This window comes from Rhinolophus sinicus, chromosome 18 (genome assembly GCF_057876585.1).
Source record: "Rhinolophus sinicus isolate RSI-liver-muscle chromosome 18, RSI-T2T, whole genome shotgun sequence".
Classification (NCBI taxonomy): Eukaryota; Metazoa; Chordata; class Mammalia; order Chiroptera; family Rhinolophidae; genus Rhinolophus; species Rhinolophus sinicus.
The window spans coordinates 96,192,692-96,220,620 of NC_142518.1; the positions used below are offsets into that span (position 1 = coordinate 96,192,692).

The 27,929-nt window shown below is 37.0% G+C and overlaps 1 protein-coding gene across 1 annotated transcript in view; it reads left to right on the forward strand.

Annotated features, from left to right (window-relative positions):
* The window catches only part of HPRT1 (hypoxanthine phosphoribosyltransferase 1), a 42,275-nt gene extending 19,704 nt beyond the window's left edge, over positions 1-22,571 (forward strand). Inside the window, exons 2-9 of the mRNA XM_074324209.2 lie at positions 3,146-3,252; positions 5,106-5,289; positions 13,458-13,523; positions 16,687-16,704; positions 19,414-19,496; positions 21,029-21,075; positions 21,247-21,323; positions 21,851-22,571. Of these exons, the coding sequence (XP_074180310.1) occupies positions 3,146-3,252; positions 5,106-5,289; positions 13,458-13,523; positions 16,687-16,704; positions 19,414-19,496; positions 21,029-21,075; positions 21,247-21,323; positions 21,851-21,898 (630 nt within the window). The 3' untranslated portion in view covers positions 21,899-22,571. The remainder of the gene's footprint in view (positions 1-3,145; positions 3,253-5,105; positions 5,290-13,457; positions 13,524-16,686; positions 16,705-19,413; positions 19,497-21,028; positions 21,076-21,246; positions 21,324-21,850) is intronic.
* The last annotated feature ends 5,358 nt before the right edge of the window (positions 22,572-27,929 follow it).

The following is a 27,929-nucleotide window of genomic DNA, read 5'->3' on the forward strand; positions in this document are numbered from 1 at the left end:
AACAACTTGACTTGGGAAAAAGTCCTGGAAGTACACACTGTTCCCCCAATAAAGTCCTGTTCCCCTTCCCCAATAAAATCTTTAAAAATAAATAAATAAAGTACTTCAAGTGATGCACGTTTCATGAATTATTGTTTTTCTATTTGGGAAGAGTTATAGTAACGTTTTTTTTTAATGTTTGATATAACAAATCAACCCTTTGACATTAAATGTGGCACATAAATCTAATAGTATTGGTTGAAAATAAGAATTTTTGAATTGTAAATTAATTTGGTGTGTTGACAGAGGTAGAATTTCTATTTTGGGGTACATCCCTGCTGGTCTGTCTGTGTAAGACTCATGTCTGGGATGGACTTGGCTGAATTCACATTGGCTTTGATTGAGACAAACAAGACTCTGGAAGTTCTTAGGCTGTCTGCAAAACCTGTAGCCAGGCACTGAGCCATTTTCACACAAGTAATAGTCTTTACAAGTGTTGCATATTTCAAAGAGTACAGGGTGGGTCCTAGTTTGTACTTGTGCCAGAAGCAGTGAGTAACTGGGATGAAGGGGTGAGTAAGCTTCAGGGAAGCCATTTTAGCACTCTAGCTTTTCTTGGTTGTAAAGTACTATGAAGTGCTGCGTTTTCATTCATGTCAAGCAGTAGCAGATGTATTCTGATGAGCCTGACATGAGTGTTTATCCTCTTGTAGGATCTAGCAAGGTCTTTCTTTTCCCAAAATTTGAGCTAAATTTCACTTTGTAAAATTTAGTACTTGCTTGTTATAAAGTATTCTTTTTTTTAAAAAAAAGATTTTATTGGGGAAGGGGAACAGGACTTTATTGGGGAACAGTGTGTACTTCCAGGCCTTTTTTCCAAGTCAAGTTGTTGTCCTTTCAATCTTAGTTGTGGAGGGCGCACGCAGCTCAGCTCCAGGTTCAGTTGCCGTTTTCTAGTTGCAGGGGGCACAGCCCATCACCCCTTGCGGGAGTCCAACTGGCAACCTTGTGGTTGAGAGGGCGCATTCCAACCAACTAAGCCATCCGGGAGCTCAGCAGCAGCTCAGCTCAAGGTGCCAGTGTTCAATCTTAGTTGCAGGGGTGGAGCCCACCATCCCTTGCGAGACTCAAGGAGTCAAACCCAGCAACCTTGTGGTTGAGAGCCCACTGGCCCATGGGGGAATCGAACCGGCAGCCTTCGGAGTAGGAGCACAGAGCTCTAACCGCCTGAGCCACCAGGCTGGCCCTAAAGTATTCTTGAAATGCTCCTGTAGGTGACAGAAACATCCCATTTCTATTATTTTTGTAGTAAATGTTATGAAATAAGCATCGTGTGAATGTTTAGCAGATACATTAGCACTTCGTCTTAGAGGATCTGGCATACATAACCCTTTTTTTCACCCAAAATAGATTTTTTTTCTGCTTATGAAAGTAATACATGTTTGTTTAAAAACAAATCAGTAGTGACTTTTGACAGCCCGTAGAAGAGCCGCCAAGAGCGCCTGTGCACTACATGCAGCCGCGGGAGCATGCCTGTGGGCGTGTCCTGGTCTGCCTACCTGAATCGTCACCAGCCTTCTGACCATTTGCACAGACTGAAGAGCTGCTCGGGTACTACCAGCCTGCCAAGCCAGTACCTAAAATCCCGCCAAAGCCTGGAGAACTCAAAGCAGCTTTTGAGACTGAAAGAGAGACAATGTGAACCTCAAATTTCCTGAGAATATAATTATGAATTCTGTGAATAATATTATAAATCTTAAATATGTATTTTTAAAAATTTATTGAAAGCCAAGCTACTTGTCCTTAAGTAACTAATACAATGCTGACTGAAAGAGGAGGTGCTCAATAGATATTAACAGATACACTGAAATTTAATTATGGTTTGACCAGTATTTCTTGAAAAGTTCCAAAGCTCCTATTATCAGCTTCTTGAATATATTTAGTCTTGAATATCATGTGAGATAGAGTATTATAATTGTGGTTTATTTTTTTGAATAAGCTTTAAATATAATGGTGAGTGGGAATTATAAATTGACTATAATAAAGAAGTAAAATTGACAGTGAAAAAAACCCAAGTCAATATTAAAGTGTGGAAAGTGGCAAGTCCTCACTTCCTATAGTTGACCATTGTTTGGTATATTCCTCAATTCCCTCTCTCATTCCCTCCCTCCTTCCTCTTCCTTTTATATTTTGTATTACAATTTTTTGTAGGTCTTGTTGTAATATATCTTTAATTTTTCCCATACTTTTTATATGTGTGTACAAAAATATGTACTACCAAAAATGATTTGTAAGAAAGACTATTGAATTTTTTTAAAAGCAGTATATACTCACTGAAGAAAATTAGGAAAATGTGATGTAAGGAAATAAGTAAAATTGCTGTAACTCCCCTCCCCAAGACCATAGTTTTCATGATTTTGTTACATTTTTTCTGTGTCTATAGGTGCATATACAATATTTATAAAACTGTAATCGTTGTACGTTTTACCACTGCATGTGCTACATCACCAATGCTATTAAATATTTTGTATGCCAGGGATTGGGCATACCACCGACATCCCATATGTGGTCCTACTCAAAACAATCTTGGAGTTTCTACTATGAGGGCGCCTCATGAGTGGATTATAACAATCTCAGACTTCTAGGAGTTTGGGTTTTTAAGAAATCACATAAGTTTTTTAAAATTTTGTTTCTACTATGAGATGAAAGGGTGTATCTGGATTTGGGGTGGGGAACAGCAGTTTTTCTTGTTCAGCATGTTTTAATTTGATAGACTATAGTGTATTAAGATTTTTTAAGCTAAATATTCAAATATACTCAAAAGTAGAGAGAATATTACAATGAATCCCCATATGCTGAGCACCCATGTTTAAATATCAAAATTTTGCCGCATTTGTCTTTGCGCTTTAAAGTTTTTATTTTTCTCTTTGCTGAACTAAATGAAATTTCATGTCATTTTACTTCTGCAGTCTTAACTATTCATCTGTAAAACATATGACTGATTTCTTGTATAACTGTAATTCATTATCATACTACAAAGTTACTGAAAGTTCTTGATATCTCATACCTAAATTTCTATGCTAGACTAAGATTTGTAACATCTAAATTCAATCAAGCGTTTGTATCCTGTAATACTCTCATTGAAACAGCCATATTTCTTTTTCAGATTAGTGATGATGAACCAGGTTATGACCTAGATTTATTTTGTATACCTAGTCATTACGCTGAGGATTTGGAAAAGGTGTTTATTCCTCATGGACTAATTATGGACAGGTTAGTAAGATCTTAAATTGAAGTTTTTGGTGTTTTTCTTGTATTGATTTCAGGTGTCAGCAACTGTTTTAAGTAGTTGATATTTGATCATAAACTAGGCCAGCTTGTCAAATAATAGATGCTTTCTGTTTTCAAAAAGTCCTCTTGACAGAAAAAGAGCGGAGGGCTTACTAATTACCCCGTATAAGGAATGGTATACTGGGAGTCTGTAAGGACTAGAATAAACACTGAAGGGAAATTGGAAGAATGAACTCTCATCAGTCTTTGATTTCTCAACCCTGAACAGGGTAGTGGGCTGGGGCTGAATCATATGAAGGCAAGGTCAGATTTTTATTATTATGCACATATAGCTTAAAATTTTCCCCTTAAATGAATCACAGTGGAAAACTTTTCTTGATACTTAAGTGCTTGTCTTGTGTGTGAGGTTATTTTGATTTAGATTTTAAAATTACAATATCAATACATGCATATTGTGAAATATTCTAATTGTAGAGGCTCTGTAAATAAGAGTAGAGTTCTCTTTTCTCAGCCTGCTGTGCACATTTCCTGCCTACCCACTGGCTATACACATATGCTGTATGCAAATATACATATGTCTTTTAACACTTGGGTATGTACTATCAGATAGATCTAAAATTTATCGGACATTTTTTCATATTAGTATATCCAGAGGTATCCCATATATTTTAAAGGTTGCATAGCATTCCATTTTCTGCCTGTAACATAATTGATTTAACCAGTTGCCTATTGATAGACATACAAGATTGCTCCGTTATTTTGCTTTTACAGACCATACTAGAACGGCACATCCTTTTATACACGTTTGGGCACTTGCTCAGCTTTATCCATGTGGAAATCCTGGGTCAAGGGAAAAGTGTTTATTGAATATTTTGATACTGCCAAATTATCCTCCATTAAGTTGTAATAATTTATACTCCCAGTGGTATATGTTAAAGTATTGTTTTCCTCATAATCTCTTGTAATATTGTATGAGGTTTGATCAAAAAATACGGTGAATGCTCAAATTTAAAATGTATTACAGTAAAAGGCACATTGCCATTAATCCCCCTCAAAATACTCCCCCTTGCTTTGAACACACTTATCCCATCATTCTTGCAATTTTCTGAAGCAGTTCTGGAAGTCCTCTTTCGTGGGTGTCTAGTTGCACTGTTGTGGCTGCTTTGATGTCCTGAACCTATTCAAAATGTTTACCTTTCGTCATTTTGACTTTGGGGAAGAGCCAGAAGTCGCACGATACCAGATCTGGTGAATAAGGGGATGAGGACACACTGTAATGTTTTCATTTGACAGGAATTGCCATATACCAGAAGCCATGTGTGACACGGAGCATTGTCACGATGGAGGATGACTTACGGCACACTTTAAAACATACCTTCTCCCAACCTTAGCTCACACCCAACTGAGTGCATCAAACAAGTTGAAACTTGTCACACACTGTCACTAAGATTCCACGCACTGCTTCCCGTGTTGAAGATCCCCTGCCTTTCCTTTGGATGGCACTTGGCAGCAGCATTCACCATATTTTTTTTTTATCATATCTCATGTTATCAGGGAAATTTCATTAAATCAGAATTTTGCAATCTTACATATAACATGGTATCTTACTTTAAATTTCATTTAAAAAATTTATGATGGCTGTTACAGTGTACCTAGCTTTTGAAGGTTTTTGAAATTTTTATCTGTGCTTTCTGAAGCAAAGATATAATTCATGGGGGCAAAGGACGTGTTTCGTGGAAGTTTTAATATGTAAGTGATGTTTGTTACAAAGTTTAAATGTATTTCTATTATAATACAAATTAATGTCTATTAAATTCCTGATTTTATTTCTGTAGGACCGAACGGCTTGCTCGAGATGTGATGAAGGAAATGGGAGGCCATCACATCGTAGCCCTCTGCGTGCTCAAGGGGGGCTACAAATTCTTTGCTGACCTGCTGGATTACATCAAAGTACTGAACAGAAATAGTGATCGATCCATTCCTATGACTGTAGATTTTATCAGACTGAAGAGCTACTGTGTAAGTATATTTAATATATGTTTTTAAAAATATGGTGGCTATAGGTTTTCCTGTATGTTTTTGAAGTTCTGCAAGCTATACTACATGTACATTTCACTTGGTTACGGTGATGTTTTTAAATATATTCACCAGTACTTTATATCCAAGTGAATATTGTCTCTTTTAAACTAGTCACCTTGGAGGTTATATACTTATTTTAAAGGTTGGTTTTTGTTCTTTTTAAACCCCTTTTAAGAATTGCTGTCTGGACTTGAGCGATACTTTTTTTATTATACTTACTGGCAGATATCTTCTCTGGAGCTAGATTGGTTTGCAGGGGTGTAGTAAAGGCATTTGGAGCTAGGTCTGATTAATAAAGTGGGTCAATAATTATTTCTTAAAAAGCACATGTGGAGCGAGAGCATTGGCACGTTGAAGAAACCACTTTTGATTCACAGTCACTCTGTCTGTATCACCACGATCTCAAATGCTTCAGAATATTGACACTGGGATGAACCAAAATCAGTGTGCTCTTTACACATGAATTTCATCATCCAGAATTTCTTTGATCATGTGAATGTTTGATTTTTGTTACTTCATACTCGTGCTTTGTTTGTGGTTGCAAGTTGGTGGTGTAGTTTCTGTGAGTTACTGTTTTCCTTAAAAATAGGATTTCTCCTTGCTTCTTCAAAGGTTAGAATAAATGCCCAATTTTTGCCATTTCATGAATCAGTATTGTAGTGCATCTTTGTAGAAACTTTCCTTATGTTTACATTTTCATTGAGAATAAGACCACTTATCTACATTTAACTTTCAACCTTCATTCTCTCGTTAATCATCTATTTGACCCAAGTCTTTGATTTCTTTCACATTTTCATCAGTCTAGAGGGTGATTGGACAACCATTTTAGTATTATTGACATTTTCCCCATCCAGTTAAAACTATTTATGTTCATACATCATGACATTATTTCATAGTCATAAGCTCCTTTTAACTTGTCAAAGACTTGTTTGAAGTAAAGACTTGTTTAAATACAAAATTTGAATTTTTACTCAACAGAAGTTCATTTCTTTCCTCCCTTCCTTCTTTCCTCCTTTCTTCCCATCCTCCCTTCCTCCGATCCTCCCTTCCTCCAATCAACCCTTCCTTCCTTCCTTCCTTCACTGGTTTATACTAAGTTTTAATTTTAGTCAGTATAGCTACTAATAGTATAGCTGCCCAGTTTTTAATATATTGTTGCTTAGAGTCAAAACATGTATTTACAATCCATGGTATGGTTTCTCTCTTTTTTAAAAAACTTTTATTTATTAAAGTGTGTTTTTTCAGGACCCATCAGCTCCAAGTCAAGTTGTTGTTTCAATCTTGTTGTGGAAGGCGCTTCTCACAGTGGCCCATGTGGAGATCAAACTGGCAACCTTATTAAGAACACCTTGTTAAGAACACTGCGCTCTAACCAACTGAGCTAACTGGCCGCTCCCTGATTTCTCTTTTTGATCCTCTTAAGCACTCCTCCCACACACATAAAAATAAATCTTGTTGCTTTATGATTGATACTTCATTCCTCTGGGAATTTGGGCAGAATGTTCTTTCTTTGAAAAGAAAACTAATAAAAACAAATGAAGGAACTTTAATATTTTCTTTTAAAAAGGTATTTTATAGTTGTAAGAGCAATTTGAAGCAAAGGAGCACTTTGACATTTTAATTCCATTTTCTACTTTTAGTATTTTTTTCTTACTAGTTTTAGATCTTAGAGATTGGTTAAGCTGAACTCAACTGATAAAAAGTGTGCAATCTTAAACATAAGCAAACCAAATTTTTAGGTTAATTTTCATGTAGAGAAAAATAATAACTTTTATGTGAAATTCTGCATAGATTTATTGCTAAACAATAGAAATTTTAAAAACCATCCATAAACTTTAATGGTTCAGCTTGTCATGAAACATAGTCACACATGCATATAAAAAACCAGGCAACTTACTTTGATAAAGTCATAAAATGGAAATTTAAAATTGCTTGCAGTATCAGTAGCATTGATGTTAATATAGTTTTACATGCTGATCTTGACCGGTTTGAAATAGTGATTTAAACGTTGACTGATCTGTACTAATCATAAAGAAATGCTCCATGAACTATTAAATGTTATTGGAATGTATAAAGAGCCATAGCAGTGACAACACACCCTGTCTAGTTTTTCTTCATCATAAAAATGGTGTTTTTCTGATTTAAAAATACACATTAATTATAAAAAACATACAACCAAAGAAAATTATTAAAGGAATTAAGTCATCCTAAATTCCACTACCACTTTTATTTACAATATTTTAAAGATTTTCTGTCCATGAATACATACACATACGTATTGTAGTTTACCTACTCTTAATCATAGTAGCTAGGCAGGATTTTATTTGCTTAGTGCCTACATAGGAAATTGCCTAGGGATTCCAAATACCATATTTCATTAAATCTAAGGTACCACTGATTTTAAGACCACTATGTTTTGTACTGCTAATAAAGAAGACACTGTCAATTATAGTTGTAAGTTGTGATCAGTTGTAATATGTCAATATCAGAGGTATTAAAATGTGAATGTGCATCTTAGAACAAGGAAATGTAGTACAATATATTCAATGACCTTTTCTGTCCCTAAAACTGAAAAATGAAGCAATTGATAGGTATTCAAATGTATTTCTCTATTGTGAGTTCAATTTTGTAGTAATGTTTTACTAAAATAGTTTTTAAAAAATAATGAAGCCTCAGGAGGAAAAGTCAGACAAGTAAATTTTTTGTGGGAGTATTTTTCCCCCCATTCTTCTGCCTCCTCCCCCCGCCACTCCGGTTCAAGCCGTTGTTTCTCAGTCTAGTTGTTTAGGACACAGCTCCCTGGACCATGCTGGTGTTGTGAGCCTTGTGCTCCCCCCGGTTGAGGCGGTCGGTCACCGGTCGTTGGTGGGCCGCTCACGGCAGCTCTCGCTGGCTGCTGGCCACCAGTCGCACATGGGCTCACACTGGGCTGTTCACGGCAGCCCAGCTCCAGGAATAGCTGTTGTTCACAATCTTAGCTGTAGAGGGCGCAGCTCACTGGCCGAACGGACATTAGGAGCGCGGTACTCCAACAAGCTGGGGGGGGGGGGTCTTGTAGGAGTATTTTTGTGTGGGCCTTAAGCAAAGGGAAAATTAGCCTGATTTTTGAGTTATGAATTATTATCTTCATGTACATTTGCGAATGAGGTGCACAGGGATGAATGACTTGCCTAAGATTGTATAGGTCTTTCATTTGAACCCAGACTTTAACTCTGTGCAGAAGTCAGGAGTCTTATTTGGAAGAACCTTTAACTGACTTGGATTCTCTAATACGGGCTTCCTGTTGTTTTTTCATTCTCTACTGGTCAGAAATTTTGCATGCAAACAATTTATTTTGCCAATTAAGGAATTTTCCCCTCAGTCGCAGTTAAGGTTCATAAAGCTATAACTTACCGTGTTGATCTTAAAAGTTGCTTGATTGGTAGCTTGATTAGGTTATCTGTTTAATATATTAAAGATGCAAATTACTTTATAGTAATTTGTAATTTGTAAGAAGGTGGCTATTTGAGTGAGCTTGTTGAAGAAAAATAGAAAATATTGCAGTAGTTTCTTAAAGCGTCTCTTATAAGAAGAGGTCAGTAGCTTTCAGTCTGACCTTTTTCTCTGTGTTTAGTCAATTGTTTTGAGGTATGCTTTTTCCTCCAGAACAGTTGAAGTTAAATGTAAGTGTACCACTTTGATGTTGACACTAGATAATCTAAAGCTTATCTTCTGTAAATCTGTGTGTCTACTTATGGTATATAAATCTAGTGAAGTGATTTATAACTTTCTCCTACTTATTGAATTAAGACCATAGACATGGGTGGCGGAAATAATTTGTTTAGTTTAAATTGGCAGGAAGGGGGATGTATACTATCTGGTATAAGAAAACTAACAGAACTAGGGTCAGAAGTACACTTTCTAGCCCTTTCCTGTGCATTTTCACTTTGATGTAGTCCTTGCCAGGAAGGTGATTTTTAGAACATAAAAAGGTGGTGGTGTAGTTTGGCCCTGTGAAACCACAAATTTTGTAACAAATTAAGAAAATTGTGATCAATTCACTCAGCAAACACATATTGATCACCTGTTGTATGGAAGGTTCTATCTTAGGTCACAAAAAGTGGTTCTATTGAACATGTTTGTTTTATCAGATCCTGGTCCCAAACCAGACATGGAATGAAAAGCATAAGAATAGGATACAATAACTTCGGGAGGTTTGAAGACGTTATACTTGAAAATACCAGATATTAGGTATCAGTACTAACTTGTCAATCTTTTCTAGAATTATATTGTGCTAAGTGGTATCTTTGGTTTGATTAGAGCAGTGCTATAGAACTTTCTGTGGTGATTAGAAATATTCTATATCTGTGCTGTCTACTACAGAGCCACTAGCCACATATGGCTGTTGAGTACTTGAAATATGTCTTGTGCAGCAGAGGAACTGAATTTTTAATTTTATTTAATTTTAGGTAATTGCCACATGTGCCTAGTGGCTAGTGTATTGGATAGTACAGGATTAGCTGATCGATAAAGGCTCTGCTTCATCGGCATATTTTTTAAACTTATAATAGCTTTTTTTTTAAATCAATGTGTTCTTTTAAAAGAACTCATAAAATGCAGTTAAATAAATTCATTTACTATCTGGGCACATATCCTTCCAGACTTTTTTTCCATGTCATTTTAGAAAATCAGATATCTGCCATTTTCCATATGAGGTGCTGTCTGCCTCTAAAAGTATATGATTCTACTGCTCACTTTTGTTGATATTTGATCAGGATACAGGAAAACAGTTAAAGGACAAAGGATGGTTGAGATTATGATGTGAAGAGAAAACGTGATTGAGTGTGGTGGACTTGTGGCCTAGCTAGATGTAGAGGGAATGACTTTTTCCCAATAACTCGATTCTAGGGTCCTGAAAAAATGCTCTGAAGTTCACTGCACAAAGCAAGCTGCATAATGCTAAGCCACTAAATGCTAAGCCCAGATTGCTGCCTCACTAATACTCCTACTCTTACCCTCTTGGGTCCCCAGCCTTGGTGATTGGCCTCTCTGCATCTTCTCCTTATGGTGTCATCCTGTTTGTTCCAGCAGTTCTTTTGCCAACTCCTTCATTATGTGTTTTCACACAGCTTTCTCTCCTCTTTTGTTGTACCAAGCTACAGTTCTTGTTGCAACCTAGAGATTTTCAAAATTCCTAGTGATACACAGCTAGGAATAAACACAGTTCCTTTCTATTTCCCTTTTCATTTTTTTCACCTGGACTCAAGAAAGGCAGACAAAACAGAAACACAGGTGCTAAAGGTTATGTATTTGTAGACCTGAATGGCTTCTCTGGGAATTTTGTGTTAGTTGACAGCGACACTGAGTTAAGGATAGCTTGTGTTCTCTGGCTGGGAGGATTGAGGACATGGGATGGTTGGTAGAGAAGAAGGAAGAGCAATTCCGGGCTGGGGAGGGGGACTCCCCTCTCCCGTGCCAGTCGCATCATCTCAAAATGAGGCATGTAAGAGTCACTCAGTAATGTAACGAAGCAGGGATACAATGGGAAGCTTGTTCTAGACAGGAGGAGAGCGAGGGAGGGAGGGAAATTCTTCTGGTGGGGTAATAGATCCATGGATGCCATTTGTATGTAATTTGGACAATTATTACCTGTATTCTAGCACAGTGGACTATAACCTTTTCTTAAATGAATCTTCTTTGTTAGCCTCCGTTTAAACGTTTCCATGAAAAAAGCTCCAGAAGAGGTTTGATTTAAGCTGAAAACCTTAGGGCAAACAGGAATATGAAGATTTGGATGCTAGTGGAGCAGTAGTTTCTTGAATGCTTGGAGTTCTCTTATCTCTTACCCTATCACTCTAGCCTTTCTATCACAGGTTTTTCCATGTCTCAGTTCTCAGATCTTGACTCCTTTCCTCTGTAAAAGTGGGTCAATTGGAGTTGGATTGTAATACCAAATTTCTACAGAAGATGTCACTATTTGACTTGATTTACAGTGTAAATCTTTTAGTATGAGTCACTCTCATTGAAAACTTCAGGTTTTGTACAATTTTTTTGCTATTAATCAGTTCTCTGTATTTGAAACTCTGGATTTTAAGTTAGTTCAAATAAAGGGTGTGCATAATTTCCTTAAGATGAGAAGTAACATGCAAGATGTTTTTAATATCAAAAGTCATATTTACATGTTATGTTTAGTTGCAACACTAAACAGTATTGGCCCATTTGTATTTTTCAAAAATTATAACACTCCATAAAAGATGGACAGGTATATAGAAGCATATGACAAAAATAGAAGTATATAGCAGTAAAAAGTTTTGTTATCCCCATTTTCACTATTCAGAGGTAATTGGTATTACAAACTTTTTAAAAATGCTGAACAAAAGTGGTTTCATAGGCAATACATTGCTCTACTACTTGGTGTTTTTAATTACCATTGTTCCATATCAGTGTGGATAGATTGTAAGGTTCTTTTCTGCAGCTGCATGATATTACTTTGTGTGGATGGACTTAACTTATATATAGTTCCCTGTTAATAGAAATGTTGGTTGTCTCCAGTATTTCTTTTTCATAAACAGTTGATACAGTGAATATCCTTGTATGTACCTTTGCATGCTTGTGAGTATTTTTGTAGCATCGATTCCTGGAAGTGGGAGTGCTGGGGCAAATTGCATGAATGTTTACAATTTTAATAAGTATTGCTATATCATTTTCAAAAGAGGTTATACCAATATAAATTGGTACTCTCACCAACAAGAGTGCTTGTTTTCTCTCACTTTTGCCAACATATAGCGTCAGGCTTAAGTTTTGCCAGTATGAATGAGTGAACGATAGAATCACATTGTTTTAATATTTGTTTCTCAACTAGATATTTTATATGTTATGGTCTTCTCTTCTGTGAATTGTCTATTTGTCTTTGTTCTCCATTTTCCTATTGGCTTCTTATTGTTGGAGCCCAATGTATAATGGGAATGTTTGTTACAGATCTTTTGTTTCAGTTTGGGTTCATGTCATGCCTCAGTTTTTACCCTTTCTAAGAATGTGAAAATATTCTGTTTCATCCATTCTGCTGCTTATGGCTTTATTTTTCACATTTAGATTTTTATCCATCTGGAATTTATTTTTGTGTATGCTGTGAGGTAGGGATCATACTTTATATTTTCCCCAAGAACATAACTAGTTGATCAAACATATTTATTGAATAATCTTCTTACTGACTTGAAATACCATCTTTATCATATACTAAATCCTCATATATTTCTGGGTCTGTTTCTGTGCTCTATTTTGTTCCTTGATCTCTTTGTCTTTTACTGTACTGGTACAGCACTGTTGTAATTGCTGTAGCTTTGATATGGTTTGCTCTCGTGTAGGGCAAGTCTAAGCTCTTTTGTTCTCCTGCTCTTTCACCCCAGTTTTCTGTCTTGAATCCAGTACAGCCAAATTATGATCATTATCACCACCAACTACAGTGTGTGTGGAGCATTCCCCTTTGAAACTTCTGTAAAGGTTTCTAGTGGATTCTCTGGTATCAGAAAACTGGGAGCCTCAGAGGTATGCCTTAAAGGACTGCTTATCAGATCTGGTTTTCCAGACCCTGCTGAAGATGACCAGGGCTTGGCCTACACTTTTCAGGGAAATATCTTTGGGGTTGAGTATGATATAGACAACTTGCCCTACCACTTGCTTGACTCATAGGAATGGTCCAGGGCCAGAACCAGATACCTGTCATGCTAATAACTTCCCTCATGGTTCAGAAATTACTGTGACTGAAGATGGGTGACTGCTATAATACTGCCAGCTTAAAAATGGATACACCCTATTTTTAGGACGCTTAAAAGCATCAAATCAATAATGGCTAATTAGGACTTTTTAATTTTTACTAATCTGTAGTTGAAAACTATCTAGTCATTCATATCTAGAAACATAATTCTTACAATTTATATCATTTAGAATATCATAATGCTGTGACATTAGATAGCTAACTTCTTAAATCTTCTAGTTCCTATTTGATAATATGAAATGTGTACATGTACACACAAGGATGTACCTAAATGTTTATATATATATATATATATATATATATATATATATATATTTTTTTTTTTTTTTTTTTTTTTTTTTTTTTTTTTTACCAGAATGACCAGTCAACAGGGGACATAAAAGTAATCGGTGGAGATGATCTCTCAACTTTAACTGGAAAGGTATGTACTTTGAAGGGGAAGAAAAGAGCCCTTCGTACCAAGAGTCAATTAGTAACACTGTGCTGTCAATCAGTCACTAAGAGGCAGTTTACATAGTTATTTAAGCACATAAACAAGGGTTATTTAACTCTTGGAAGCAATGTAGGTTAGGTATCTTTCTGTAGGTCGTATAGCCAAGAGTCAGCAGAATCCAACATTAAGTTTAAAAGTCCAAGTACTGCTGTCTGCCTCTGTGGGGATCTAATTTGGGATCCTTCAATATATACATATATTGAAACTATATATGTGTGTGTGTGTGTGTGTGTGTGTGTGTGTGTATACATATATATGTATATATATACATATATATATATATATATGAAAAGATAGTCTTCTTTTTAAAAGTAGACTTACACATAGTTTCTTAAAAGATAGAGGAGCAGTATAATGTAGTGGCAGGAAGTGTGGGTGCTGGAGCTGGACAGCTTTGATTCAAAGCCTGGCTCAGTACTTCCTAACTATGTGACCTTGGGCAGGTTATTTAACCTCTCTGTCCCCCATATGTAAAGTGGGGATGATAATGGCAGCCACCTCATGGAGTTAAGAGGATTAAGTGAAATAATACACATAGAGTTCTTACAGCAGTTTCTGGTAGTTAGAACACAAAGTAAAAACATACTATTATTTTAAGAAAGCTCAAAAAGAGTTTTTTAAACACATCAAAATTCTTCCAGTATAGACAACTGGCTGAACTGATAAAGATATGAAGCTATTTGAATATTATTCTTCTGGTACAATGAAATGATTTTTGAATAACTAGTGACAAATGATGGGATGCTACACTTTTTAAGCTGCCAGTTACCTTTTTACTTAGAGACTCTGTGCCAAATATAAAGGCATAATTTCATGAAAGTTTCACAACAATTCTGTGAGGTAGATATTATTATCCCCATTTTACAGATCAGGAGAGTAAGACTCAGCAAGATTAAAGGACTTGTCCAAAGTCACACTGCCAGTAAGTGGTAGAGCTTGAGTTTGAACGTAGATAGATTTCTCAGACTCCAAAGCTCTTTGCTTCCTCTGGCTTTTACGTTTAATGTTTATAGCTTACTTGAGTATCTATAAGAAAACTTCAGTATACAGCACTCGTGTCAATTTCTGTGGTCTCATGTCAGGGTCATGCCAAACTAATGTCTTTCTCAACATCTTTGGAAAACTTCAAAGGAGAAATGATAATCCGCTGATTCTTTCCTCTCCTTGTCCATCCTGCATACCACTGCCAGACCTGTTCTTCCCTTTCGGCATGCTTTGCCCATATTTAGAAGTCAGTTGAAAGCCTTACTCCTACAGTCAGCTTTTAGTGCTGTGAGGGGGCCTAGCCTTTACCTTCCATGATTTTATATGACCTTGCCTTTTCCACCTAACAGCTCTGTCCCACAGTGTAGCTCTGTGATCTTAAAAGGTCTTTGTTTCTAAAATAACTTTCTTTTTATGATAGTCACAGTAAATCACAATTGTGTAAAAAAATCAAGACACAAATTAGATGAAGTTGTTTTTTGAGCACACCTCGTACATACGTATATAAGTATCCCCACCCTTTTGCAGTTAGTGGATGAGAATATGGGCTTTGGACCCTGAAAGCACCTCGTAAAATCTTTACCACTTGGCTATTTTTGTGACTTTAGGCATGTCCATTGATTAACCTCTGAGCCTCAATTTTTTTCATTTATTAAGGATGTAGCTATTTCACATCAAATACGCTCTCAATAATGGTAGCAGTTCTCATTTTATTTTTTAAACTGTATTGAGATCATACTCTAGATACTATAATTTTGTATTGGACAAATGTTTAATGTCTCTAGACTTTGATTTGTATAAACTAAAAGTCTAGACACATTAAATATTTACACCACCAAAAGTCTATGATTGTGACTTAATCAAGATATGCAGCTACTTAGTATTAGAGCAAAGACTAGAATCCAGTTTCTCGCTCTCATAAGTCAGTGCTGTTTTCAAACTATACCTCCACCCCATGGTGCAAATCGCTGCAACAGGGAGCCACAGTTACTGATGGAAAAATGTTATTCTTCAGATGTGCTAGCTAGGGTAGAGAAAATGTTGAGAAAGAACCACATAGTAGGCAGTGAAACAGTTATTTGTATCAATTGATTACATTCAATTTTACTAAAGATTTAGACTGTAGTATCTTTAGAAAGAGAGAAATTAGTTGTGATGTGAAGACAGGAATAAATTATATATGTATGAACCATGGTAGTAATATGTATATTGTAAAATACATGTAAAATTGTAGATTATATAAAGTGAGATTTTTAAAATAGTTCTGATATTTCTTGCTTGCAACCCAGTGGATCTTGTGTGCCTTACTTTCCTAACCACTGACTTAGAAGAATACATAGAACATTAAAATTCTGATGCTATAGGTATGTGACAGAGAAATGAGAACTACAAATAAATAATATAGCATGAATGTTCTTTTCACAATGATTGAAACCAGTATGTGAATCCTACCTTATTCCTATAACTAGCACAAGAATAGATAGGACATTTCTCTACCATGGAGGTAATTGTTAGATGGTATTTGCTCTATGGATTCTTCCAGCTATAAAATTCTGAGAGGTAGAAATTGGGGTAAGGGTTTATGGTGGAAGGAATCAAAGATTGGTATCTTTCTTTAGTCCAAGAATATGAACACATCCAGAAAATGCATATCAGTTTCAGCCTAATGAGAAATTGGGTTTTGAACTGGATTCCATATGGTAAGTTAAATGCATGATTTTAGAGTTATTGTCCAAATTATAGTTCTTGAATTTTAGAGTTGAAAGACACATTAGACTAAAGTCCCTCATTTTACACATGGGAAACTGAGGCTCAGAGAAATTTCATGACTTGCCCAAGATTAGACTTCCTTTAAAGGAATAAAACTTTTAAAAAATGAATATGTAGGTCAAATTTTATTTTTAAAGATTCCATTGCTTTGAAAATTTTGTATTAAAGAGTTCCAAATCCCAACAGATGGCCCACTTGTTTAAAACAAGGTTTGATGTAGTAAATTCAAGTATATTAAAACAAAAATTCCTTAGAGTTTGTTATGATGTGATTTGAGTTCTAATTAGAAACACTGTCTGATTCATTGTACTGATTTCCATTTCTCTTTTTCTTCTAGAATGTCTTGATTGTTGAAGTAAGTTCTACATAGTTTTAATATAGTGTTTATGATTTTCTAACTTAGTATGCAGAGTCCTAAAGGTAAGCTAGGAAAAGAAATTCCTCTTCATCAATTTTAATGGTGGGCTTGTGTTATAAGGGAGTGAGATCGGTTTTTTTGTTAAAAATACTTTGTAATTTATTTTTACTGGCTAATGGAAAAATTGTTGTATATTTCTTACCCCTCTCTTTTCTGTCTTGAAAATTTTTTCTTTCCTTTAAAGTTGATGTATATTATTCCCATGTGTGGTTTTTATACTTCTATTGCATTTATATATCCATATACAAAATATGTTTTGTGATTTAAAAATGTGTATAGTGCCACACTATGCATATTCTCTGTTGCAACTTGTTATTTTCACTCAAAATTGATTTTGAGGTTATTCGTGTTAACACATACGGAGTTAGTTAAAATGCCACCATAGCGTTGCAGTATAACAATCAACCAATTTATTGCCCTGCAAATAGGGAGTTTGCTTCCAATTTTTCCTACTACAACAGGGCTGCTAAGAGCATCCCTTTCGTGTCCCTATGTGCAAGTGTGTGAGTTTCTTCTAGATACAGGCACTCAGAGGTAGAATAACTGGGTTGTAGAATTTGTACGTTTTCAATTCTACTATTACTACCAAATTACTTACCAAAGTGGTTGTATGCTTTATACTCCCACCAATGGAATGAGATCGCATTCTTTTATGTAAAATGGCTTAAGGTTTAAGAACAACAGTAACCCCCAATTCATTTTTGTTGTTGTTTTTAAGGTTTTTGGAAACTTCAGCTGATAGATTAAAAAATTAATAACACTCTTTTCAAAGGATTTGTGTACATGAAGATCCCTGGGAATAGGCTATTGCTTTCTTAAAATGTAGATTCAGTCATTCCACTTCAGATTGATTTGTTTTGTCCAGGATAATGCTACCTAACAAATTCCCACAAACTTAACAGCATAAGACAGTACACATTTATTATGTCAGTTTCCTTGGGGTGGGAGCCCAAGTACAGGTTAGCTGGGGCCTCTACTCCAGGTCTCACCATGCTGAATCAAGGCTGGGGCTCCTATCTCATCTGTGGCTTATGGTCGTCCTCTTCCAGGTTCATTCAGGTTGTTGTTAGAATTTAGTTCCTGTGGTTGCAGGACTGAGGCCCTGTTTTCTTGCTGGCTCCTGGCCAGGGGTTGCCGTTACCTTGTACAATATAACCTAATCAGAGGAGTGACCATCCCATCATTTTCGCAGTTTCCTCTTCACACTCAGCTGGAGGGAATTATTCCTGGTGTGTACACCAGGGGGCAGGAGTGTTTGGGAGGCCATCAGAATTCTGTCCACCATAACCCAGAAATCTGCATTTTTCACAGATCTCCAACCCCGATGTTTTTTTCTTTTTTTTGATTAAAGTTTATTGGTGTGATAAGTGTTAGCAAAGTTACATAGATTTGAGGTGTACAATTCTGTATTACATCATCTATAAATCCCATTGTGTGTTCACCACCCAGAGTCAGTTCTCCTTCCATCACCATATATTTGATCCCCCTTACCCTCATCTCCCAGCCCCCCACCCCCCTTACCCTCTGGTAACCACTAAACTATTGTCTATGTCTATGAGTTTTTGTTTCTTCATTTGTTTTTGTTGTTCTTTTGTTATTTTCAGTTTTATATACCACATATCAGTAAATTCATATGGTTCTCTACTTTTTCTGTCTGACTCATGTCGCTTAGCATTATAATATCAAGATCCATCCATGTTGTCACAAATGTTCCTATATCATCTTTTCTTACCGCCGAATAGTATTCCATTGTGTATATATACCACAACTTCTTTATCCAATCATCTATCGAAGGACATTTTGGTTGTTTCCATGTCTTGGCCACCGTAAACAAAGCTGCAATGAACATTGGAGCACATGTATCTTTATGGATAAATGTTTTCAAATTTTTTGGGTAGATACCCAAGAGAGGGATTGCTGGGTCATAGGGTAACTCTATTCGTAAGTTTTTGAGGAATCTCCACACTGCCTTCCATAGCCAGCCCCGATGTTTCTGATGACTCACAGACCCCACTTTGTGAAGTACTGCTTTATACCATCTGTAGAGAGTATTTTCATTAAAGAGCATTAGGATTATGGTTTAAGATATATTTTCCCAATTAGAGATGGGTTTGTTTTGAATAGTGTCCTATTTTTGATTAAATAACTAAGATTAACTTTCATGTAAAGACATTTTATATAGTCAAACCTTATTAATTTGGATACTTTTAAGATGGTATAAAGCAGGGTTTCTCAAGGTGTGGTCTATCAACTACCTGCATCTGAGAGTTGCGGTGGGAGAGTATCCCAATCTTCAATTTATGAAAAAATGTAAAATACTTTTTATAATGAAGGGCAATATCAGAAGTCTCTAATAAACATGCATGTACACACTTGCATATTTTATTTATATTTATATTTATATTTAAATTAGTTGTCACTGACCTCTTGGTGCCTGTGAAATCCAGTCCTAAGGATTGGATTCTGCTGAGAGCTAGATTCACAGATTCTAGAATATCTAGTGTATGAATTGTGGTGAGAATTACTGCACTGAAAAAAAAGTGGCATTATTCCAGTTATTCGTGTAGTGTGAATATTTTGTTTGTGTAATGACTGAATTTAAAGCTGTGATGGTTTTATTTACCATTTAAATGTCTTTTTCTAAAGGATATAATTGACACTGGTAAAACAATGCAAACTTTGCTTTCCCTGGTCAAGCAGCATAATCCAAAGATGGTCAAGGTTGCAAGGTATGTGTGTGCCTCTGTGTGTGTGTGTGTGTGTGTGTGTGTGTGTGTGTGTGTGTGTAAAACATTTTGTCATAGGGTATTTTCTTCATTTGAAAGAGGATTGAGTAATTGCTTCTTTGTAAGGGTAAAGGTTCTCAGTGGTCGTTTTATCTTCAAAAAGTCATGTAATCTCAAATAAGACTCACTAGTATCCTTTGTAAATAATCTTGCATTTCTCTCATGACTGATAATCTTGAGATTCTTTTCATCTGCTTACTGAATACTTGTGTATCTTCTCTGGAGTGGTTACCCATTTAAAGTATTGAAATTGCTTAAAACACGAGTTACAATCATGTCTTACAGATGGAGCTTTATTAAACATTCCGATCTATAGGCATATGAGGTGACAAGTTCCCCTGACCTCTTAGTATAACTTCCACTAAGTTTGATGATACCTTTTCTGGAGTGTTCCTGCGTGAGTGTAGGTAAAGAAACAGGTTTTACTTGAGTGGTTTGGTTTTTTTTCTCTTTCTAAATGGAAATTGAGTCCAACCATATCCTCTCCTCTATCTAATTACTGGAAGAGAATCACGGGGGACTTGATTAGATGACCCCTTGGAGGCTAAGGCTTAGGCCAGTGGTTCTCAACTTCGGCTGTATGTTGGAATTACCTGGGAGTTTTAAAAAAACAACAACAAACAAACAAAAAAACAACCTATGTCTGTGTCCCACCCCCAGCGATTCTGATATCATTGGTTAGGGGTGTGGCCTGGGTATCTTGAGTTTTGTTTTGTTTTTTCAAAGTTCTCAAGTTGATTCTAATGTGCAGCTGAACTTGAGAATTACTTTAGGTCCTTTTCAGCTCTTTAAAAATATTTATCTAGGAAGGTATGAAATCATAAGTTTTATTGGGAATGCCTTTAACATATATAAAAACTTTCAAGGCACCATCTATAGCTTTTTTAATGGCTATAAATATTTCAGTAGACAGCATCTGAGTTACGAAATTAGCTTTTATTAAAGTTGATTCAGCCTACCTGTAGTTTTTGCTCTCAAAAATAAATACTAGCTCCTTTAGCAGCTAGTTACTTTTTAGCCTAAAGTTCCTCTTTGTAAATCAAGTGTTGGAAGTCTTGAAAGGTGATGTTCACCTCTCCCACACCCTCTGTGGCTTAGGATTGTGTTTCCAGGGATTCTGCACTGAGAGCCTTTATCTTTTCTTTGCTCATTGGCACTCCCCTCCATTCATCTTCCTGATTAACTGTCCTTCAGTGGGTGCGTGGGTAGTCAGGATGCAGCTCTCAGAACAGTCCATCGTGTTCCAGGTAGAGATCAATCAAGGGCCTTGTCTGTAGTGTGAACTCCTTGCTGCCCCTGCCCAGTGAGCTCTGTGATTGATTTATGTAGCTCTCCACTTCATTGTCTTGGGGTATGTTAAAACTGACCATAGTATGCTAAATGCAGATGAAACCCTGTTTCGGAACATTGATGTTCTCTTTTGTAATGCCCTGCAGTGTCTCTATATGTCACATGTCACATTTTGTAATTAACAGTTTGCTGGTAAAAAGGACCCCTCGAAGTGTTGGATATAGACCAGACTGTAAGTAAACTACTTTCTGTCAATTATTTAACCATCCTTAATCCAAACAGCTTTTATGTGAAATGGCTTAGAGTTATTTGAGAGACTATTTGTAGAGAAGGCACATTTGCAAGTATTTGATTTGAAAGTGGTGTTTTCTGTATCTAAATGATGAATTATGATTCTTTTTAGTTGTTGGATTTGAAATTCCAGACAAGTTTGTTGTAGGATATGCCCTTGACTATAATGAATACTTCAGGGATTTGAATGTAAGTAAAGCTTCTTTTTCTCACTCTCATTTTTCAGAACACATATAAAAAATTCACAAAAGAGAAGAATTGTTTTCTTTTTCCAGCACCTCATAATTTGAACAGACTGATCGTTCCCATTAGTCACATAAAGCTGTAGTCAAGTACAGACGTCCTTAGAGTTGGCACTTGGCCAGGCTAGGGTGACACGTCTTGCTGGCTGAAACAGTTGAGCAGCTTTAATATACACTAACTGTCCTGTTATTACTTTAGACGATAGATGTGGTCCTAAGTAAGAAATAAAAGAACTAGTTTAAGTCTTATAGTTCACTCTTCTTCAAATACCTGCCTCCTACTCTGGAGTCGGGAGTCCTGAGAATGCATTTATGAACATGAGTGAGGAAGATTAGGAAGATTGCACAAACCTCTGTTTGTTTAGTAAAAAATCCTGCAGCATAATACTATTTATATAAGATATGCAAAGTGCTGTTCTTACTTTTCTCAGAATACACGTTTCTAATGTGATTTTCTGGATTTTTATTTTTTAGCATGTGTGTGTTATTAGTGAAACTGGAAAAGCAAAATACAAAGCCTGAGATGAGAGTTCAAGTTGAGTTTGGAAACATTTGGAGTTCCATTGAAATCACCAGTAAAGTTACCAAACATTCTAGTTCTGTGGCCAGCTGCTTAATAAGAGCTTATTGCATGTATCTTCTAAGAATTTTATCTGTTTTGTATTTTAGAAATGTCAGTTGCTGCATTCCTGAACTCTTTATTTGCACTATGAACCTATAGACTATCAGTTCCCTTTAGGGTGGATTGTTGTTTGACTTGTGGATGAAAAATGTCTTAAACTACACCACTATTAAATGAAAATATTGAAATTATCTGTAAGAAACATTTAAAGAGAAGATATATTAGTTTTTTAATTGGTATTTTAATTTTTATATATTCAGGAAAGAACAGAAGTGATTGAATATTGTTAATTATACCACTGTGTGTTTAGAAAAGTAAGAAGCAGTCAGTTTTCATATCAATAACAGCTTCTAAGAGATATTGTTATGTCAGATAAAACATATGTTCTGGAATTCTTTTTAGTAGTATTTCAGTATTATTAACTATATTTTCCTGCTTGTTCAGTTTATTTCTGGTGAACCTTTGTTAACAGTTCCTTTTAAATGCCATTCAATAAATTCCAAAAAATTTTACCACTTTTTGAATTCTTCAATGTAAAAATCCTTAGAATAAAGACTGTCTCTTTAAAAGAAACTATGCATACTTATCATTTCTCTACAAATTAACCTAGTGTAGTTTTCTTTTGGTTACCTTTTCCTTGTCTATTAAGTTTTAGTAGCTAGTTTAATTGTAATCCTTACCAAGCACAGCAAATAATGATTATTTGGTAGAATGGGTTAGTGGAGCTAGGGAAATTTTTACCTACTTCAGAGACATTAAATTTCGGACACATGATAGACTTTATTACATTTTACCATGCTAAAATAACATGGCTTTCTCTTGGGACTCTGTTGGAAATTGTCGAGATTGCTGTCTCATCTGCATTGCAACAATTTGTTTTCAGCAACATGCACTGTTGCTTTCTTTGTGTAGATAATACTTGGTTGACTAAAAAACTATCACAACAAAACCTTTTGTTTTCTGGGGGCAGGAGGAAAAGTTTCAAACCAGAGAAAAACTCTTAACTGATTCTCTGCCCCAGGTAGGGAATGGACTGGCAATTCTTGTGAGCCTCTAGCTCTATTTATGCCTTAAAAAGTTTGCTGTAATCCCCAGCAGCAAAGTAGGGAACTTTAAATAATAATTTGTTATAGTCCTAGAACTTCCTGGTTTACGAAACTCTTTCACTTTTGTTGTCTCATTTGATCTTCATAATGCGCTGTGAGGTTGAGGTGCGTGTCAGTTACCAGTGTGAGTGTAGAATCCTAGAGGACTCCTCATTCCTCTCCCCCCACCTGTCACCTCCCTCAGGTCTCCCCGGCAACCTCCCTGTTTACTGCAGCCTGCCTCCGGTGGCTCAGCCTCCTTACCCTCCTCTTTGCAGTTGCACTTACCACCTTCTATTAGGTTAAACAATATGAAATGCCCATTTTTGTAGGTAAAAATAGTTGGCTATTGGCAATTTTGAGTGGTGTAACCTAATAACATGCTGTATCATTTACATTTATCGTTCACTGTCCCCCCTCCACATCTTAGAATGTAAGCTCCATAAGGAGGACAAGAATTTTCATCTGTCTTGTTCACTGATGTGTGTTTACCTAGTACCTCAAAGATAGTAGGAGCCCAGATTGTTGTTGACTGAATGAAGAGCTAGACCTCTGGGTTAGACTGTCCTGACCTTTGCTTATTAGCTATGTGACATCAAGTTACTTAACTTTGGAACTAGTTTACTCAACTGACTAATGGGGATAATGATGTCTCCTTCACAGGCTTAGATGAGATAGCACAGGTAAAATAGGACAGTGGCCCGGGACATACCAAATGCTCCATAAACATTAATTGCTGCTAAAAAAATGTTTTGAGAAGTTAGGTGCATGGGTAGTAAGTGGCAGAGATTTAACTCAAAATCTGTCTGATTCTTGCTACAATATCACGAGGAAGCTGAACTGTTTCTCCTTCTGATTCACCAAAACTCTTTAGTTTGTGGTTAAGTAATGTTTTTGCTTTTTGGCAAACCCTAAAAGAAACCCAGATAACAGCCAGGAAGGAATCTCCTAAAGCTCATTCACTTTTCTCAGAATTCTCCGCAGACCTTACCTACCCTGCTTTGGGGGCATACAATTCTAATAATTTTATTTGTTTAACCAATTTTCAACAGACATAGTCCATTTATAAGATGGGGGAAGGGAGATACTGACAGGAACAGCTGTAATTTTCAAAGTAACAGCCAGTCAAGGTAGAGAAAAAATATTAACAAGAAAAAAGCTGTAGCCTCCTGGGGCCATTTAGACATTTAGGAGCAAATGGCCATGAATGTCACACCTCAGTAATCCCTAAGGGTTGCACTTTCATTACAGCCCTGTATAATAAGTGGTGTGGTTTTAGGAGATAGGAAAGCATAGAATCTCTTTTAGGAATATTACCATCCAAGGAAATGTTGGTGCTTAAAGAAGAGGTAAGTTTTAGTGACCTGAAAAATTCATATGTGTTGAACCTATCGTGTGTTCCTGTACTGTGAATGGTCAAAATATTATATGTATATCATACCTGTAAATGTAGGTAGGTCCCTGTTTTAATTCCATGTATAAAAAGACTTATAGATAATCCGGGCTATTGCTCTAATTCATTAGTTTAGAAAGTTAATCAGTTGATGTCCTTCCCCGCATTTGAGATTCTAGAAAAGCGCTGAGCACCCTGTGTGTGCCAGGTACTGGGGAAGACAGGCAAGGTTCTTGGGTTCATGAAGATTTCATTCTAGGCAAGATTTCATTCATTCTGGGCAAATGGACAGTAAACAAGATAATTTCAAATAGTGGCAGGCAGACTGGTGGATCTAAAACAGCAGCGTGCTGGGGACTGGGGGATAAGTAAGCACCATAGGTATTTAGGGAAGGTCTTGGTTGCTCTTTGAATGGAAAGGAAATCAGCCCCATGAAGAGCTGGGAGTAGAGAATTCCTTGCAGTAGGAATAGCAAATGTAAAAGGTGCTGAGATGGTGATGGTTAACCTAAAAATAAAAGGCATTTTAAAGTGAGAGGGGCAAAGAACATTTATTTGAGATCAAAGAGTATCTATTTGGGAAGCAGTGATTCAGGCAGAAGCCCAAGCAAGTAATGTTCCGATTAGGAGACAAAGACAAGGGGTATTTATGAGAAAGGGAAGGGAAATGAATACATCAAACGATTACATCAATCAAAGGAAGGCATTTCTATAGGTACAGACAACATAAACATAGTGATGTTAATTCTAAACAGTGTTTTTAATTTTCAGTCTGGTAGTCATCAGTTCTGTAGTCATATCTGCTTTCTTGTTATCTTTGCAAACAGTTCTTTGGGGCACAAGTTTGCTTTAGGCTCAGTCCAAAGGTTATTTTGCCCTGTTTTAACATTCCAAAGATTTGAGGCATAAGATGTGCAAAGCAGTTCCTCTGGGACAGCAGCCCTGTTATTTTTTGTTCTGACAAAACACCTCAGGTGTAGGAGGGAGAGAAGGAAGGATAGTGTGTCTACGATGCAGGAGAATGGTAGGACCTAAGACTGGAGAGGAAGGCCAGGGCCAGACTGTGGACAATTTGTTAGACTGTGGCAAGGGGTATGGAATTTCTGCATTCCAGTGGGAAGGCACTGAGGGATTTTAAGTAGGGAGTGAAAAGATTTTATTTGCATTTTTAAAGGCACAAGAACCTCTAAGAGCTGTTCTATAAGTAGGTACAGGGGCTTCAGGAATAAAATTGGCAATGCCACTAATAACCACTATTTAATACATTTAATGTGTCAGATTCTGTGCTAAGTGCTTTATGTACATTATTTTTATTTATTCACAGCACATTTCACGGAAGAGACCATCCCAGAGGTTCCATTGCCACATTAGTGGAGGGCAGGTTGCCATGGACAAATTGGCCAGCATTTCTTTTCTGGATTGCAGTCGCCTCCCACCTGATCTCCGTCCTTGTCCTCCATCCCCTGACTGACACAGATCACTTTAGGATCTCTCAAAGTGGTGCTAACTAAAACATTAGTCAGATTGAGTCACTCTTTGGCTCAGATCCTTCCCGTGGCTCCCCATTTGGGAGTGAAAGCCCAAGTCCTTACAATGGCGGGTAATTGACTCTTCCCTGCCTCTCAGTTCCCAGCACCCTGGCTGCCGCTGCACCACGAGCCCCAGAATCACTCCCCTTCTCTGTCTGCCACCAGCTTCGCTAGAGCTGCCCAAGCCTCCCAGCTGCTCTCCCTGCCTCTGCTCTTGCCCCATTCCTGTTCAGCCCCCACACTGCAGTTAGACTCATCTTTTTTGACTCTTTTTTAAATGATCTTTGTAAAGTGTATTTCAGATTATATCACATGCTTGCTTAACATTGGAAAACTCAAGCTCTCTTTTGGCCCATGTATAAACTAGTCACTGCCCACTTGTCTACTTCATTTACGCTTCTGCCTTGCTCACTTCACCCACACTGCTGTTCTTTCAGTTCCTAGAGCCCGCCAATCCCCCCTTGGCTTTAGGGCCCCTGTAACTGCTGTCCCTTCTGCCTATCACTCAAATCCCCAGGTAAACCTGGCTGGCTCACGTATCACCGTGGTGAACCCTTCCCAATCTCCCTATCTAGCTGCCTCAAAGTCATTCTCCATTATATTACCTCTGTGTTAGTTTTCTCGTGGTCCTTAGCACTATCAAGTGGTCAAGCAGTCCCTAAATGGCAGCTATGGCAGCTACTAGGTTGGATTTGTCACTCTGCCATCGATTCGGCTGGGAAGGAAACCAGAAAGCCCAAGTGAATACACATAGTTTATTACTTAGCATAAGCAGGATCATGATGTCAGTCCCACAGAATGACACCAAACCAGAGAGGACAGATGACACAAGCAGTGGGTTGCCCTGTGGGGGAAGAGCTGGCTCCGTACTCCAGCTAAAGGATTTTATAGCCTGCAGCTCTACTAAGTGCGGAGGCAAGGTAGAAAGTCCGAGGCCTTACCGGAAGCAGGGGGTGGTTGAGAAACTGCCTCATAGCGGCCCCCACAAGATCCGGAGGTGGGTGACAAACAGTTTTGGGGCAGCTCCTCACAAGGCTGCTTACCTTACCATGTTCCTGGGAGGGTCACAGGGCATTCCTCTGAAACTTGGGTCAGGCTGCACTTGACCTTGTCTGTGTGGCCTATGTGGAGATGTCCGTGGCAGAGCTGTTCCCTTATAAGCACCTGCCAAACGGATCTTTTCCTTGACTCCTCTACTTACCATCTGTCTCCCCCAGTAGGCCGTCAGCTCCATGAAAGCAGGACCTTGCCAGTCTTGTTCACTGCTAGATCCCCAGCACCTACAAGAGCGCTTGGCAAATTATAGTGCTCAATAAATATTTATTGGATAAATGATAGAAAGTTAAAAAGCAAAATATTTTAAAATTACATCTGAATTACCTACAATTAGAAGCAAATCTTACATTTTTGAGGTTGAACAAAGAAACCACTCTTTATTAATAATAGCTAACATTTATTGAATTGTTACCATATGTAGTGGAACTGTACTAAGCACTTTTGAATCCTTATGATAACCCCAGTGAGGTGAGTTTTCTTTTTCTGTTTTTAAATCATCCAAATTTTAACGCATGAGGAAATGTAGGCCAAGAGAGGTTGCATAATTTGCCCAGAATCACACAGCTACAAGTGGCAAGTGAAGAATTTGAACCCAGGAAATCTTATTCCAGAACCTGCCCTCTTAGTTCATTGCAACTTAACCTTTAGTGCCCAGCTCTTGTGTGGAAACTAATACACTGAGAGCATAGAGGAAAATATTAAGTTCATTGAAGGTAATAATTCTGAATGACTTGTACATTAAACAGCTCTTTGAGGTTACAGCTGATCTTTAAGAATGTAAACTGTCTTCCTCTGGCATTAGGAAGCATTTTCAAAGATAATTACCAAGTTCCTCCAATGTGATCTTCACATTTTTCTGCTGGCTTAT